This window comes from Thalia democratica, chromosome 4 (assembly GCF_965202585.1).
Source record: "Thalia democratica chromosome 4, ktThaDemo2.hap1.1, whole genome shotgun sequence".
In the NCBI taxonomy this organism is placed as follows: domain Eukaryota; kingdom Metazoa; phylum Chordata; class Thaliacea; order Salpida; family Salpidae; genus Thalia; species Thalia democratica.
In genome coordinates this window covers 62,609,761-62,627,616 of record NC_139168.1, presented here as the reverse complement: position 1 = coordinate 62,627,616, position 17,856 = coordinate 62,609,761, and the positions used below count along the sequence as shown (strand labels likewise).

General features: G+C 25.5%; 2 protein-coding genes across 2 annotated transcripts in view; both read left to right on the top strand.

Moving 5' to 3' along the window:
• LOC145833525 (phosphatidylinositol 3,4,5-trisphosphate-dependent Rac exchanger 2 protein-like) overlaps positions 1 to 5,161 on the top strand; it is a 35,023-nt gene extending 29,862 nt beyond the window's left edge. Inside the window, exons 35-36 of the mRNA XM_082940697.1 lie at positions 245 to 418; positions 4,228 to 5,161. Of these exons, the coding sequence (XP_082796823.1) occupies positions 245 to 418; positions 4,228 to 5,161 (1,108 nt within the window). The remainder of the gene's footprint in view (positions 1 to 244; positions 419 to 4,227) is intronic.
• A 4,430-nt stretch (positions 5,162 to 9,591) lies between these two features.
• LOC145833524 (kelch-like protein 26) lies at positions 9,592 to 10,149 on the top strand. The gene has a single exon (XM_082940696.1). The coding sequence runs from the start codon at positions 9,592 to 9,594 to the stop codon at positions 10,147 to 10,149; it is 558 nt and encodes a 185-aa protein (XP_082796822.1).
• Positions 10,150 to 17,856: the final 7,707 nt, after the last annotated feature.

Genomic DNA, 17,856 nt, shown 5'->3' with positions numbered 1-17,856 from the left:
ATATTTGGTTCTAGGACCTGGTGCACGAAAAAACCATTCGGTTTTCGAGTCGCACACCACTTGGTCACCTTTTAACGTCCATGTCCATAATTTTGTAACTGCCGGATTTAAGGCAGCTTGTGTTTTAGATAAACAGTTTCACAACAACAAGTGTTCTATTATACGAAAAGTTTAAAAAACAGACAAGACAGCTGCTTACTTTCAATTTAATAAACAAAATTTTTTTAACTCTCGTATTTTTAAGGTCCACCATGTCTTGCGCCATCTACCAGGCGAGCATCCTGTCCATGTGCCACGGGCTGCCCTGCAAATACCTGAAAGTAGCCCAGTCTCAGATGGTGCAGTGCGGTTCCCGCGCTCACGTCGCTGACAAAAACGACACGACCGCGGACACCACGGAGTATAAAAATTTTCCGAGGTGAGAGCATCAAGTGCAACGTGTAAACGTTGCTGTTTTACCGTTTTCGTTGCCATGATTGAACTAGATTATAACTGGTAATTTTTTATTGTGTATAAGTATAAGTTATGAACTGAAAGCATAATCTTGATTCGTATGACTTGATTTTTTGAATTGAAGCTACTGGTAGTATAATATAGGTTAATAATATGTTATGATTTTGAAAGTGCTGTTTGTTGTATCAAGAATAAGCATAAAAAACGTGTTTAAAAATGATTTTTAAATTTTTTAAAGTAACTAAGTTTCGGATAAGACAAATAAAAAGCTCAATATTATTTCCTGAAATTGAAAAATATTAATGAATGCAATTATTACTGTTTAGCGTGCAAACTTTAAACTTTTTCAATGATAACTACTAAATAATTTTTTAGATTTATGATTTTATTATTTAGTATACAGTTATATATTTACACATGTTTACAGATTATTCACAAAACACTACAACGGAGGACCAAAGTGAAGACCAACTTTGAGTGATAACTAACCATTGGTTTTTTTTTAACTTCCATCTTTCGTTTGTTTTTAGATTTCCTTTAATGCATTCCATTCAATTTTCGTAAATTTAATAAAAAATCATATAATAGTTATAAAACATATATTTTTTTTTGCATTTTAATGAACTTGGAAAAATAAAAGCTTCGTCATTACAACTTATTAAGCTAAGTAGTTAGCAAAATATAATTCTAATTATGATTTCTAGTTTAATAGTTTTATCAAAATTTTTGTAGATCTTAAAAAGTTCTCAGTTTTTCTTGGTTCTAAAGTACGACATATACAAAATAAAAGTATTTTGAGTCTATTTGATAAAAACTTGATTGAAAAATAAACACGAAAAAGTAATCAAGACATACAGTTCAGTAAACTAAATATGTACATTTTAAACTATTTTTATCAGTTGAGTACAAAGCTAAGAAAAGATAAAAATTTTAAACTTGAATAGTAACAAAATAATCATAAAGTTATCAAAAAAGCAATAAAAGACAAAAACAAATAGCAATAATTAAAACCAATTAATCTTACTTACCAATGATTAACCTATAGTAAAATTATACATTGATGTAATGATAGTAACACGAATTTAAAAGTATAAATATAACGAAAATAAATAAACAGTATAATCAAAAAAATTGTGCTTACATAAAACATTTTTTTTATAAACACAAGTTGGTTCTAGTTTAAATAACATAAAAATATTATTTCAACTTTTAATGTAAGTACCTGCATTTTAAATTAATTAGTTTAAAAGTGCTTAGCTGTTATTGATACTTGCTTTTACTTTAAGTTTGAACTAGTTATACGTCATAAAAATTAGATGTTTAAAAACTAAATCAAGTACAATAAATAAAGAAAAAACTTAAATAAAACTAATTCAAGACATTTAATAGCATGTGAGTTTATACATAAATATATTAACTTTTACTGGATTATACTTTTAAATACAAGTGTATATAAACGATACAAAGTTAAAATAATTTAGCTATCTAAATGCTAAAGTAACACACTATTAACATAGCATTGTTCATTCTTAAAAAAATAGTTGTAAGATACAGGTAAATATAAGTAAGTCTAGCATAACAGACTTCAAAAATAATTCTTAGTTTATTTTATGTACATCATTTATTATTGAATTTTATGTTTTTAGAAAAAGGTTTTGCTGTTGAATATTTCTAAGAAACTGCAAACTTATCTTGAAAGACTTAATAAACTTTCATTATTTAACAAAAACTTAGACACTAATTATAGTTCGATTCAACTCGATTGCTTATGTAAATTGACTTCACACAATAAGTTTTTTAAAGTATAAAATTAAAAATATGTATAATATTTAGATTTTGATCACTATAATTACTATTAGTTTAAGTTTAAAAAACATATTGTCAAAAAATCAAGTCTGAAAGACAATTAAAATGAACAACTAAACATTTTAAGGGGGGAAGGGATTATCATTTGTTTAACAACATGATCTTGTTTTCTAGAGTTTTAATAAAGCTACAAGTTGATTTTTACAGATTATTTAACTTCAAAATATTTTTTGATATACAGCCGGTTAAAGTCAAAAAGTACTAAAGGCTTCTGATAGGAAGCGCAGACTAAAAAGGACTTCTCCACTAAAAATGTATCTTCTCTAACGGATTTCCGAGATAAAGATCTCAATTTTTTAGAAAATGTTTCTTCCAATTTATAGAAAAATCTGTTTAAGAAATTGATAAATTTTTGACTTAAACTTTTAAAAATAATCAAACAAAAACTTTTTTGGTTTTTCTTCATAAAACAACAGAACTTTCTAAACATTGCAAGGAAAATTTTGCTTAACATTTGAGGTGTTTATTAAAAAAACGTAGGGGAAGATCGATTTTTTTTGATTTCTATTTATTTGCCGTTTTAATTTGCGCCTCCCATAAGGAGACTATTGTACTTTCTGACTTTAAGTGGCTGTATCTCAAAAATTAGTTTGAATATTTTAAACATGTAAAATACAACTTGTAGTTTTGTAAAACTCAACAAAACAGTATCAAATTAAAAAAAAAGTTATTTACCCTCTATCTCCTTATATAAATCATTAACTTATAAACAGGCAAGCTAAGTTAACTTTTGCAGATTATTAAAAAAAAGCAAGTTATGCACATCAAAATTTATAGAAGCTTTTCTGTTTGCCATAACCTATTCTTCTGCCAATATTACATAAAAAAGTTTAACACGAAACTTTAATTTACAAAACTCATTCTCGTATTTAATAAAAAGATTTACAATACTCTTTCTTTATTAAACTAACCTTTACCAGAAAGAGTACTGTGAAAATTTGTTATTTTTATATTTCAGTGAACTTTCTTCGCCCGGATCTCTATTAGCAAATGACTAACTTTAAATTTTGAATAGTATCTTATATTCATTAGTAATTGAGCAGCGTCTAAAAAATTAGTCCTGCTTAGAAAAAAAATAAAGATTTTAGCTTTTCGAAAGCTGGTAACCGCCACGCTAGAAAAAAGATTTCTAAAAAAAATGTTAAAATTTAGGTCATATGTAAGGATTTTTATATAAACTGAAAACAGTTAAAGTTATTATACAAGACTTGATGTTACTTTTAAACGAATTTATAAGACTAGTTTAAGTATAGAAGTGTTAAAATAAACTAAAGACTTTTATAGTGTTTCCGCCACCAGTTTTTTTTTATTGGTTGTTAAAATATTTTAGTAGATTCAGGCAGTAAATCAAGGGTTTTGTAGTAGAAAAGTTAACGATTTGTACGTTATCTTAAAAAACTTCAAAAAGTATGTCATAATAAGATAATTAAATTAATATTTTGCTATAACGGTGTTTTTGAACAAATAATTCATATAAGCTTTTATGATGTATGTTCTGTGTTTTGTACTTTTGTGAGTGAAAGTTTAATTTAGATATGAGCAGAACTTTATGAAAGACTATAAAACTTCTACTTCTCATTTAAGCATGAAAAGTAACAAAACCAATAAATGGGAAAAGAAACTATTCAATACTCTATATAAATTACGGCAGACTAAGTTGGAATCTTCAACAAATCAAAGCGAATCAACAATTTCTGATATAGAAACCTTGTCGGAAATATCAAAAGTTGATCAGTGTGGACTGAAAAATTCTTACAAAGAGTCAAAGCAAAGTATAAGTAAGTATGAAAAAACTAAAAAGAATGTAAAGTCTAAGAAACCAGCTGCTTTGCAAAGTAAAACAAGCATTGAATCTGATCGTAGCTTATATAACGACTTTAATAAAGAGAGCTTGAAAGTATCCAAAAGGCACGTGAAAAACAAAAAAGAGGAAACAAATTCTCTGAAACAAAATACTCATTCTGCTGGCATTGAAAGCCTACAAGCCCGACTATCCAACGAAGAAAACCGGCTGATTGAAGTTGACCAAAAGTTGTCATTTACTTTTAACAGGTTGGCAGACAATGAAAAAATAGTATCAGCTTTAAAGGATGAAATTAACCAGTTGAAAGTGAGTTTGCAAGTTGAAAAAGACAACCATGAGCTAACGAACAAGCGTCTGGATAAAATTGTGAACTTATTTGCCACAAACTCTGCGGCAAGTCAGAAAAGTTTTGCCGCAAGCTATTATAAAGGAAAGGAAGTATTTAAAAAGAAAAATACAAGTACATTACAATATGAACCAAACTACTACTCCGAAGCTACAATAAACGAAATAGTAAAAAGAAATGCAACAAACGCAGTTAAAAGTAGAGACAAAAGCAAGTTTAAAGACATTTTTTCGAACAAGCTGTTTAACTCATTGATAGGGAACGAAGACTCGTTTTTACAATCGAAAAGTGAACAAATTTTTACAAAAAACATGGTTAACTCGAAACTAGACACCGCCTACGAAGATATACAAAAGCTGCAGAGGAGGTTAGCAAATAGAAACAATTACTCCTCATTTCAAAGCAAAACACTGAACGATAACTGTAGCATGATTCCGTCTTGCAACGTTTCCGGTGGAAAAGTCGTGGAAGCAAACAGCAGTTTGGAAAGTTTGTACCAACCTTGTGAGACTGAAATAAAAGAGAAATACGAGAATTTAAATTTTGATGAGAAAACCAAAAAAGTTTCTATGAAGCAAAACAGTTTTCTCTTTGATACTAAGCATTTAAACGTTTCAATTTTGAAAGTGTGCTCCAGTGAAACAAGTTGCATTAGTTGTGGTAGTACAGAAACTGCATATTTTAGTAGCTAGAGCCTTTTATTATTTTTCATTGTTTCGAAATAAAAGCAAATTTTCTTGCACTTAAGTTTTAGGAAACTTCTTTAAAAAGGTTTAACGTTCTATAGATACACAATTTAGATAGCTTTTACTAAAGTATTCAAACTGTGTTAATTGTATTTTGCTATCAGAAATTGATTACTTTTTTATCTTTTTACTAAATTAGTCTTATTTCTGACTTAAAAGTAAAAACTAACGGTTAAACTTTGTAAGTTAAATATGGACGTCTATAACTTGATACACAAAATGTTTTAAAATGCTAGTTTTCCCTGGTGTTTCTGATTAAATAAATGGTCATTCTAAACAACAAAATCTGTTATAACTTTTTTTTTCAGTGTTTTGGAACACTATAGGTATTTTATATGTATGTACTGTAGGTTTACTTTAAGTATGTTTTGGTTTTGATTGAAAAAGGTTTTATTACAGAAAAACTTTTCTACTTTTATCTCATTTATTAGTTTAGAGTTTAAGTTTATTTTAAAAAAAAATTAAAAAATTAATTCTAGTTGGGTTAACAAAAAAACGAAGTCAATTCAGAAGAGTTATAGGTGAAGTAATGTTTATCAACTTATGGGAAACTAACTTACAACTTATACAAACTTATATAACTTATACAACCTATATCATAATTTAGTTTAGTTTTTATAAATTTTACTTTGAAAAATATAGATTTTTCGGCTTATAAATGGTTAAATATAATTGACAATGATATTTCCATGATTGCAGTTAGAAAGCTAAATAGAAACACTTTTACTGATGCATTCAAAGGATGTCGAAAATTATACATTAATTTTCCAGGTACTCAAAAGTTTCATTTGTGAGATTACACAAAGTGTAAATTAATTTTTGTGCTCAAACTCAAATATTAAAGTTGAATACTTAGCATATAACTGAAATAGTCTGCTGCGATATATTTCCTTAAATAAAAATCTAGATAAAAAATATGTTGTAAATTATGAATAAAACGACTAGATTTTTATATATTTATTTACTATTAATATATACTTTTTATATGGTTAGTTAGGCAAGTGTAAACTTTTTTATTTTAAACTCCATTTTTTTTTCTACTATAGCAAAACGATTGCTTTCAATATACTTATGAAATGGATAAATGTGCAAAAAAACGGCATAACAAACTTCAAAAGTTTGGAACTTTGCCAGCCGTTTATAAGTAACATGCCTATTTTCCTAGAATTATTTTTCATGCGGGCCGCATTTAGGTAAAATAATTGTACTAATCAATAAGAAGTATTGTTTTAAAACATCGACGTGTTAGAATAAGCAACAATCAGACACTAGTAATTATTAATAATCAAATTAAGACCCCAGATATATATTTTTTACAACAAAAACTTTCTTTTGTTGTTTAAAAAACGTTTACTTTTACCTGATAAATATACCCGTCCGTAGATTTTTGCTTTGCGGTCCCTGAGCTAGATCTAAACGTATTGAAAGTTACTGTTCTGGACAAGACGTTAAAAGGTATCCGTGGTGTGCGACCCGATAACCGAAAGCTTCTTCGTGCTCCAGGCCCTAGGACCAAATATTTTGAGCTTCTTTTTTTATGGTTCAAAAAAACAACTGTTTAAATATGTTGAAAAAACCCTTTTATCGATAAATAAACAGAGCAAAAGTTATATTTTGCTATCGTATTCTTTAGCTCTATAAACTATTTTTACGTTTTTTTTATAAAAGTAGCAACATAGTAGAAACTTAAAAAAAAAATATTAAAACAAAAAATTCTTTTAAAACCTTTTTATGAAGAATATTTTTATTATGCTGTAAAAGGTGTTATAGTTTAAATGAAAAGCATGAAAAATTATTTCTAGTAGATCATTACACGTTTTAAATACATTATAACTATATATTTAAGTTTAGCTAACTATTTCGTAATATTTTTTTTAATAGAAACTTTTACTTTTAACTGAAAAATACTTAAACAAAACTATCTAATGTTAAACTATAATAAATTTGACTTGTATTGGTAACAACATGCTTAGTTGACTTATTATCAGTTAAAATTTTAGACAAAACAACTTAAAAGCCTGTGTATAAACAATTATAATTGTTGTATGTAACACAAGAAATAAACTTAAGTCAAAATAAGTAAATGGTTAATTAGCTAAAGATATGCTGGAGTCATATTTTCGATATATATTGAATAAATATATTTTGCATAAAAAATGCACATATTATTTTTATTTTGAAGATTTTAAATTATATTTAATTTAGCAGCTATTTCAATTTAACTTGTCTGTTTAAAAAAAAAAACTAACTTATGAAGTTTAAAAAAGCGAAAAAAAAATTATTCAGACCTAATAAAATTTAGAAAACAAAAATTCTTTAATAAGGTATAAAGTTAGGATCTTCTATTTTTTATTAATGTTCATTTAAGTAAAACAAACTAAAATGGTTTAAATCTTATTTACAAAATATTTTAGAAACTTTTTCTCGGAGTAACTAAAGTTTTGAATTTACTGTATTCTTTTTAATAATTTAAATTTGTTTTTATTAAAATCGTTAGCTAGAAAGTTGTTATGAAAATTTTTATGCTATTATGCATTGAGCTTTTTTAATAACGATAACAATAAAGAGTAGTGGCTCTTATGATATTAAATTGTTACTAGGTGACTAAAAACTAGTAAAAACTTTATATTAAAAGACAAAATCTGCGTTATTGAAACATTTGTATGTTTTATCTGACAATTCAACTTCCAAAAGTTTAAAGTTTTAATAAAACTGTGTAATTGTTAATTCTATTTATTCATAAAGTGTTCAGATATAAAACTAAAGAGTTATACAAAACTTCATTTTATAAAAACATATTTTTCAAAATATCACGAAAATAAACTAAGATAATTTATTAACTTGAATACAATTGTATGTGTAAATCATAAAAAAATTGTACAATAAGATAAACAAGACACACAACTTCAGTAAAGCTAAATATATTTCGAGCAATTCTTATCAGTAGAGTACAAAGCAAACAAGTAAAAAGATTTTACAAACTTATATAGCGACCAAAAATCAAATAATCATAAAGTAATTAGGAGATTAATAAACGACAAAAACAATTAGTAACAGTTAAAGTCATTTAAGTTTACTTACGTTATAATTGATCTACAGTAAAACTAAACAAAATAAAATGAAAAAAATCCTTATAAAGTATTACGAAAATAAAGAAACAGTATAGTCAAAATCTTTTTGCTTACATAAAACAGGTTTCCTTAAAAAAATACAAATGGCTTCTAATTTAATTAAATCGAAAACATTACTACAAGTTTTAATAATTCTAAATCTATTTAGATTATAACTGTTTGCATAAGTTGAATTCTTAACCAAATTTTATGCTATGGGTAAACGTTTAGATGTGTTTAAAACCTTGACCGGTATATCATCTTTCTAATCAGAAAAGCAAAAATTTTCTACACTCTTTGACACTTGCTCTTTTTTTCTTTTCCATAGATGTATTGTTGTTAATCCAATATAGCTTGCTTTACAACAGCAGCTGTATTGGTAAATTACCATAAATTTAATTAAAAAATACTTAAAGATATACTATTTTAGTACAAAAAAGATTACAACTGCAACTCAGCTTAAACAAAAGTATTTAAGTTATAAGTAAATGTTGCTAACTTGAGATTTTTTATATAACTGTGCGCAAGTTGTATATTTTTTTATAGTTTATTATTATTGTACATACAATAAAAAATAAATTAAACATTTTTTTTATTGCTCTATCTAATTACTTATACTGTTGTCTTACAGAGAACTAAAACATAACTTGTGATAAGCTTTAAGCCTTTTTCTAAAAGTTAGAAATTTTCAGCAAGTTCTACAAGAGAATAAAAGACTTTAGCCACAGTAATCTTAATTACATGGTATAGCAATGTAACAACATTTAAATCAAAAATTGATATTAAACTAATTAACTGATTAATAAGTTTAAATAAACTAGCTACAGTTTCCAACATTTAACTATGCTTTTGTATGTTTCAGCTATCGAAATGAATAAAGAAATGTCTACTCAAGCATCTTCCACTTTGTACCAAAACAGATTTTGTTATCAAAAAACCTTTGATATTGTTATTTCTGCACGACATTTTGATAAAGAAGGAGGTTGTGTGAAAAGTATCTATAGGTTTAGATACCCTCCCCTTACAAAGACTGAAAATATAAGTTCGATTTCCCCATCAAGTAGTCATTACAAAATGTTGACTTTTGCCACTGGTGTTTGGACAATCTGTACTAAAGGTTCTCTTACATCAAAAATTTCTCTTTCTGCGAATAATTTGACAAACAGTTTAGTTCAATTACCTGATTCCAGAAAGTTTTATTGTGGATGTTTTTTCTTGAAAAATCTATATGTTTTTGGTGGATACGATCCTCATGGTTATAGACATATGGTTGAGAAAAAAGACAATACTTTACGAACTTGTTTAAAATATGACACACAATCTAGTACGTGGAACTGCATAACAAGCATGCAAAACAACAGGTCTTACTCTGCTTGTACAGTTTTTGAGGGTAGAATCGTTTTGGCGGGCGGTGCTTGCCTCGGACCGTTAAGACTGGTTGAATCGTATGATCACCATGAAAACAAATGGACCTGTTTACCGGATTTAAATCATCCTAGGTTCAACCATGGAGCTTCCAGCGTTGGCAACAAAATGTTTGTGATCGGTGGTGATGACAACATGACTAGCGAAGTTTTTGACAATGTGTCAAGAAAGTTTACAATCATTAAGAAATTGCTCAACGCCAAAAGATACGTTTACGATGTTTCAATAGTTCGTATAGGTTACAAACTGCTTGTTATATCTAAACCATTTAATTCTCCGAAAACTGAAGTCGATAAGTTCAATGTTTATGATGTTGTTAAGAATGAGTGGTCACTTGAAGATATTGGTGATGTTGAAGTGAAACACGTCACTAGTTGGTCAACAATTCCAGTTGTTTGAAACGAGTTGTTAACATTATTTACTTGTACTTTTAGTTTTCAACATTTGCGATTTACGAATTTAAATCCGTTAATTTTAACTTTATGTTTTAAATGTTTTTGCATAGGTTTCTTTTCAAGTATTTTGTTACCTCTTTTAGTTATTGTGTACGTAGTAACATACATGCTTAAAACAACGACGAATAAAAAACAAATAGTTTTCTTAACAAATAGTCCGAAACTAATAAAAGCAAAAGTTCCTATCAAAAAAAAATATTGTATTCAAAAGTATTAATGTTATAACGAAAAACATGCAAAGAATTGTTTAATTTAATATTACAACGTACTTTAGTAGTTTATTAGTGTTTTTACTTAAATGATTTCAAAATTACAACTTAAATGTCGCTTGTAGTGTTGTCATAGATAAATCGTTAACTATCGAAGTGACACGATAATTTAAGGAGAATACTTAAGAACATTTGTTTGACAATTATAAATTTTACAACAATTGCAAATAAAGTATATATGAGCTTACGTAAATGTGCTTTGATACAATTAAGTATAACTAGTAATATAGTAAGTAATATAACTTATTAAAAGCATCAGCTTACTTTAAGTAAATGGGTGCACGACTATTTAAATTCGGAAAATTCAAGTTCTTAAAGAAAATTAAAAAGGTCACAACTAAAAAAGTAATGTATATTTGTCAAATCTAAAAAAGACGTGTGTAGGTCCTATTGATTATTAAAAGCCGTTTTTACATATTTTTTGAGATATGGCTTAAATAGAATAAAAAAACGTAATTTTTCTAACAGTTTTAAAATATATTTAGAAAAAAATTGAAGATTTTGCAAAAAACAAAAAGTGGCTGGTAAACTTTAAGAAGATATATATATATATATGTATTTTTTAACTTATATTATTTTTTAGATTTAGTCTTTTAAGTATTTTTTTAAGAATTTGATATGTCGGAATTAGAGTTTCAGAATTTGAATTGTCATGTAAACAAAGTAAATATTTTTAATTAGCGTACAATCTACCTTATTCAGTTTCAATAACTCTTTAGATATGTATAAATTATACTACTCAAGCTAGTTCTATTTTTCTAACCTCAAAGTTTCCATTTTTGTTAGTCGAGATATATTTTATGAAATTTTATAGCAACAAGAGCGTGACTTCTGTCCAAAACAAAAGCATTTTTTTCGGCGTGATATCCAAACTCAATAAAAAACGAGTATTTTTAGTTAAAAAGTAAAAGAAATTCTTTTTTATGTATATACAAAGCAGAAAATGTTAAAATTAATTGTTAAGTGCGACTAAATTTCTATAGCGTCAGAATATATAATAAAAAGTCTGAAGTTAGCTAATATGCACGCTATACAAATAAATTATTAAAAAAAAAATTTCAGTTAAAGCTTATGAGACAAGATTAAGTAGAGTTGCTAAAATTTCAAGTTACTTATATGTTTATTATGAGAAGTTTTTGTTTTGGTTTTTAAATAAATCAAAAATTGTGATGTTTGATAAATCTGTAATAACAAAAACAAGAAAATAGTATATTTTAAATTTATTAGTGTTTAGGTATCAAAGTAAGGTTGTAGACAGTATTTCCAAAGAATTTAAGTAACTGTTTTTATCAAAGTGTTATTTCAAAGTATTAAACTTTGTTTTTGAAAAACATTTTGGTATTTTATTTAAAATATCTTAAATACTTTTATACTTTTAAGTTTTAAAACTTCATAAATAGTAGTATTAAAATAAACAATTATAAAACAAAAAATTATAAGCTATTTTACTAAAGTATTATTTTTATAAGCAATAGAAACTGTATTATAACTTTCAACGTCTATTTTGTCAGCTAGTTTTAAAATCTTTTATATATTTAACCTAATCATTAAAAGTAAGCACAAGATTTGTAGAAAAGATAAAACAAATTTCCTGAGGGTATTCGTAAAATTCGATAGCATCTTTGCTATTTTACAGATATCAGTCAACCTAGCAATAATCTATTGTTTATGCGGTGTCTATTTGTGACATAAACGAATACTTTGAGTTTCAAAAATTTTGACAATAATACCTCAAAGTCGTATTAGGAAAAAGAATTACTTTAATTTAAATTAAAGTATGTATAAAAAATATTAACAAGATGTTTTTAATAATTTTAACAATTTTATCACGGCGAAAATTTGTTTTAAAGGAAACAAAACTCATAAAAATTTTAAAAACCTTGAAAACTTATACTTAAAAAATTTAGTATTGAAACTTTTTGAAATGTTTTTTTAAGTTATAAATCTTAAACTTCAATTGACAAGTATTTTTTTTAAACAGAGTATCAATAAAAAGTTTATTAGCTAAACAGATCATAAAACTTGAATTCTATAACTTACAATCCTATAATAAAGTTTATCAGATAAACTGTTGCCTCTTTGTAATGAAATTGTAATCTACAACTACTAGCTCAAAAATAAATTTTTCTTATATAAGTTATACTCTTCTAATGTAGACCTATTGTTTTATACAGAAAGTTTGTTAACAAAAACATATGTTTTCTAATTTTTATACTTAAGGTATCAGCATTTAAATAAATGGTTTGATAACTTTATTAAAGTTAAAGCAGAAGGTAGGGCTCAACTTGTTAGAAAAATAAATGTCGTTTAAAAAAAATTAGTACAGATTTGTTTATAAAATTTGTTTATAAGTTTTTCAATTAAGTTTTGTTCTAACAATAATGGTTAACTATTATCATGAATCTACTTAGATAATGCTTTTTATATGAAGTATTGATTTCATTTTGTTTAAAAAGCGAAAAAAAAACTAATCTTTTGTAATCAATCAGATAATTTATTCGCTATATAATATATTCACATTAGTTTGATTAAGTTAAATGGTGTTTCATTTAACTAATAAACCTTTAGTTGTCTGAGTTTTGAAAGTTTTACTCTTAATAGCATCTTTTTAAACAAAAACAAAGTAATTAAAAAATGGTTTTTAGTAATTGTGAAAAAAAAATTACAAAATTTTCAATTGGCTGATTTCTTCTCTTTCTGCTTTTAATGTTTTTTTATTTTATGAAATCTAAAGTATTTATTATTGTATGCGACGTTTAAGTGTGAAATAAACATGCAAGTTTTGCATCACGACCGTTAATTACCTGTCAAAATGTTTAAAGAGTTATGCTAATGAAAATTTATTTGCACACATTAGCTTTCTAACTTTATTGATTTTTTTTCGTATAGGAAGATATTTTTAAAATAGCAAGAAAAAACACTGTTAAAAAACAAAAAGTACTGACAAATGAATTAAGTAGAAGTACAAGTGAAAACCAGTATATATTTAGAAAACAATCATACCTTTTTACACTACTTTTTATGTCAGTATTCAACTTTTAACAAAACTTTAGTATATATTTCGCTTTGTTGATTTTAATCTACTTCTTGATTTTTGTTTAACATATTCATACTAATATTGTTTTAAATTGCAGTGATACAACACTGCTTTATCCATAAAACTATGTGTTTTAGAATTCTCGTAGTTCATGATTGTTTAGGTTTAAACATTTTTTAAAATATTATTTTCTTCGGTTTTAAACAATAAAAAAGATTATGATACGTTTTGTTCTTGTTCAGCTAAAATGTAGTTATAACTGTTAAGAAAGTTTTTAACTTTTTATTAAACTTCTTTAGATAGAGCAAAAAACACATGCTATGAGTAATAAAAATTAAAGACTAACATACATTTATAAAGTTTAGGATAAAAAACGCTAGAAAAGTATAAGTGGCTAAATAAAATTAAGAATCTATACATAATAGTTAAATAATTATTTGAAAAAAAAATTATAACTGTTTTAATATTCTTTAAGTAAATTCAGATAGAAATTATGTGAGAGAAAAACGGTAAATTAAAAAAATGTTTATAGTTTACTAATAGTAAAGGTATAATTTTCCTAATGTATGAAATGTTAATCTCAAGTACTCTTGAAATTTTTGCTTTTAAGTACAGGAAAACAGTTTAGAATTTTTAAACAAGCTTAAGTTTATATATGTCGTTTCTTTTAGAAAATACTGAGTGACAACATAAGATTAATTCTATTTTGTTTCTTCGAAAAGACAAATAAATCAATAAATCAGTTAAAGCGATAGAATTAAAATTAAGTGTTTAAACGACGTTTCGCTTCAGTCATTATTTGATAGTGTTTGCAAAACGTTTGTGCAAGTTTGACAAAGTTGTAAAAACTGATAGTTGTAGTTATCAAATACTTTAGTATATACGAGGGTTTTTTAAGTAAACAGTATTAATTTTTTTTAATATACCATCACTTATCGTACGAGCAAAATTACTATTTAGTTAATAATCATTAGAATAAAGTATTTATAACTATTTTCAAAACAGATGTTTTTAATATTGTATATCCTTATAACAAAAGTTAGTTAAAAAAATTCAATGTTTACAACATTTTCTTAACTCAGTTTGTTCATTTATTAAACTTATAAGACAAAGTTTTTGGTAAACTGTGAATAATTTGATAATTTTTAACTTTCAAAGCTAAAATTAGATACTCAAGTTTTTTTTAAAAACAAAACACTTAACTTTTTGAAGTTTTATGAACTTATTTTAAACACAATGTCTAAATAAAAACATTGTTTTAATTTTTTGCATATTTTTTAAGGACAAATTCTTCAATAAAATTAAATAAAAAACTTGAACTTTAAATGAAACATTACACATCATTTAAGATTAGCACTACTTAAAAAAAAATATTTTTTAAAGTTGCTTACACTACTAAACTTAAATTAATATAAAAAATTAGTACTTACTTAACTAGTTTAATTAAAAAACTGTAACTTGCTTATACTGTGAAATAAAATACGAAAATCGAAAAGAATAGGTATTGTTTAAACTATTAGTGTTTAAATTAAATTAAGTTATAACTTTATAATTAAAAGCTTGAAAGTGCATATAAAAGTATAAAAAATTTCAGTAGGTTATTTATAAAAACACAACTAAGGTCTTATTGTATTGAAATATTACTCCCAAATTATTTTTTTAAACTACTTTTTTTCAAGACAGTGTAACAGGCAACTGAAAACCATCTAAATAAAATAACTAATTATGAAACATAGTTTTCAATAGTTCTCAATCATTTCTAGCTCCCTTTATGTTTATTTTTTATTATTAAAATATGTTTTGGAAATTATGGAGGAAAATTAGGCTAAAATTTGTGCTGTAATTTTATAAACTACAGTAAAACACTATATAATGATGTTTATAGTTAAAAAATTGTATGTTTATAAAACTTATTAACATTTACTGAATATAAACTCTAACTAACTTATGTTTTTAGAATCTTGAAAACTATAAAAAATTGTAAGTACAAGTTTTAATTTAGTTTTAAATTTTTTTAAAGTTACTGCAAGTTTTAACAAACATTCTCAGTGAAAAAGACATTAAAAAAAAACATACAAATACTTCCTAAATAAAAAAAAGTTGAATAAAAAGTAAAATAAAACAAAATGTTCTGAAACTTTGGTATTACTTTTAATGAAAAAGATATAATAAATGATTGATTGCTAAAAAAAACTCTTAATTTAGTTGAAAAACTCACAAAGTTGAAAAAGAGCTACAAAAGGAAAACAAATTGTTTTGAGTAGTAAAAATGTTATTCTTTCTAGTTTTATATATTTACAATACTATTTAAAAGAATGCAGTGAAAAACTTAGTGGCTCAAGCATATCTAAATCAATTAAAACATTCTACTAGAAACTCTTTTTCAACTAAAGTAATAGCAAAACAAAAACAAAGAAATAATAACTTCATTAATATAAAAAATTTAAAAAGTAGTAAAACGTTATTTAAAAACTTTAAAAAAGTGACATAGGTTGTTCATACATATAAATATCAAATTAATACGAAAACAATTCAAACTAGACTACGCATCTTTGCTTTTGCATGTAAGTTTTGGGTTGGTCATCGTCAACTTTAGTTTTATGTGAGTTGTTACACATCAACGTGGTTTCGAGATATTTGAGTGATCGCACATATGTGACGTCACAACTGTAACTTTTTTGTGGTTGGAAAATAAGCCATGATCAATTGTTCTACTGTATATACAACTGTGTGTTAGAACATTTACCAAGTTAAGGAAATCTAGCATGCTAGTTAAGGTTTAGTTTTTCCTTTAGTTGTTTAAACAATCAAATTATTTAAATAAATCAATGTTTTTAAAATATTTTAAACCTTTAGAGCAGGGTTTCCCAAACTCATTTACTAAATCGCCCCCTTTTCAGTAATTTGAAAAAAATCGCCCCCCCCCCTGATTTCACATAGTAGTTTTTCTTTTGAGTACAAACTTTTGAGCTAAAAAAACTTGTGTTCAAAATGTAATTTAGTCTGGTACTTCTTATGCACGCACTTTTGTGTTCAAAGTAGTTTACAGGGCTTGAGAAAATAATTTACAGTTATTTTCTTAGAAGCCCAGTAAAGTGTTTTAAAATACTTAATGATTAAAAAGCCTTGTGTTATCTGTAATCAATCCTGTTTAAATATGAACTGTTTTGAAACTAATGAAACTTTTAGGTCAGTGGTGGACAATTTTTGTAGTCAGCTATTCATATTTACTAAAAAATCTTTTCTAGTTTCAACTCGTTAAAAAAATGTAATTGCGGGCTGCATGATTTTAAAAAAATAACAAATAAGAAAATTAAAAAACTCGAGCAAAATTGTAATAAACTCATGTACTATTATTGTGATCTAGGAAATATTATTGTGAACTGAAAACGAAATGAAAGCGTATTTCAAAATATTAAGTATCAAAAAATTAAATTTTATTTATTATGCACAAGTAGTTTTCAATTTACTTAGCGGGTCGAAATTCGACTGGATCTGCGACTGGATCTGAGCCTTACGTTACCTATCTGAAACCTTAACTGAAACCTGAAATTATAATAATATCTCGTATAACAAATTTCGGACATTTAGAAGTTAATACTAAGTAACTTATTCAAGCCGCACAAAATACTTAAATTATTCTATAAATATGCATATTCTAAAATAACTATACCAGAGATTAAAAAAAATAAAAAAATGAACAGTTTATCATACACATAATAAAATAAAAATTAAAAATTAATTACTGATCTAGTTTGAGGAAGTTTGACCGACTGGTTGATTTTCTCACATGAAAAGTGGTTTCATCAACAGCTTCGGTTAATGCAGTAAATTTATTAATTTCAATACTAAGATATTTTGTAAGCAAGTTAGTTGTAAAAATTTTAAACTATTTGTTTCGTAGTAGAATACCATGAAATAGTACTTGACTTGGAATAATCTTTAGGGAACTAAACCTTAATTCTAGCAATTTTTTTTCTCTATTTAAATTCAAAAAAAAGTCCAATGTTTTACACTTAATTCTGTGAACAGAAAGTAATCAATTTAAAAAAAACTTTTAACTAGGATAAAATTTTGTTTTGTAACTGTAGCAGTCTTTTTGATGGCCTATTTAAATCTGTTTAAAATTTTTTTTTTCTAGCTATTAGCCCATAATAATTTAACAGAGGAAAATAGTGAAAAACTAAAAGCTAGTGTTGAAGTATTAAAATAAACTAAGTATATTCTAATTGCTAATATTATTGAATTAAGAAAACACCAAAAACAGTTGTATTAATAGTCTAAAACTCCTTATATAATAATAATTTTTCAACAATAATAAATCAAGTTAGAAAATAAAATTGAG

What these genes read in the sequence shown, in the direction of transcription:
- LOC145833524 (XM_082940696.1), top strand. Translation starts at nt 9,592, where the DNA reads ATGGTTGAGAAAAAAGACAATACTTTACGAACTTGTTTAAAATATGAC.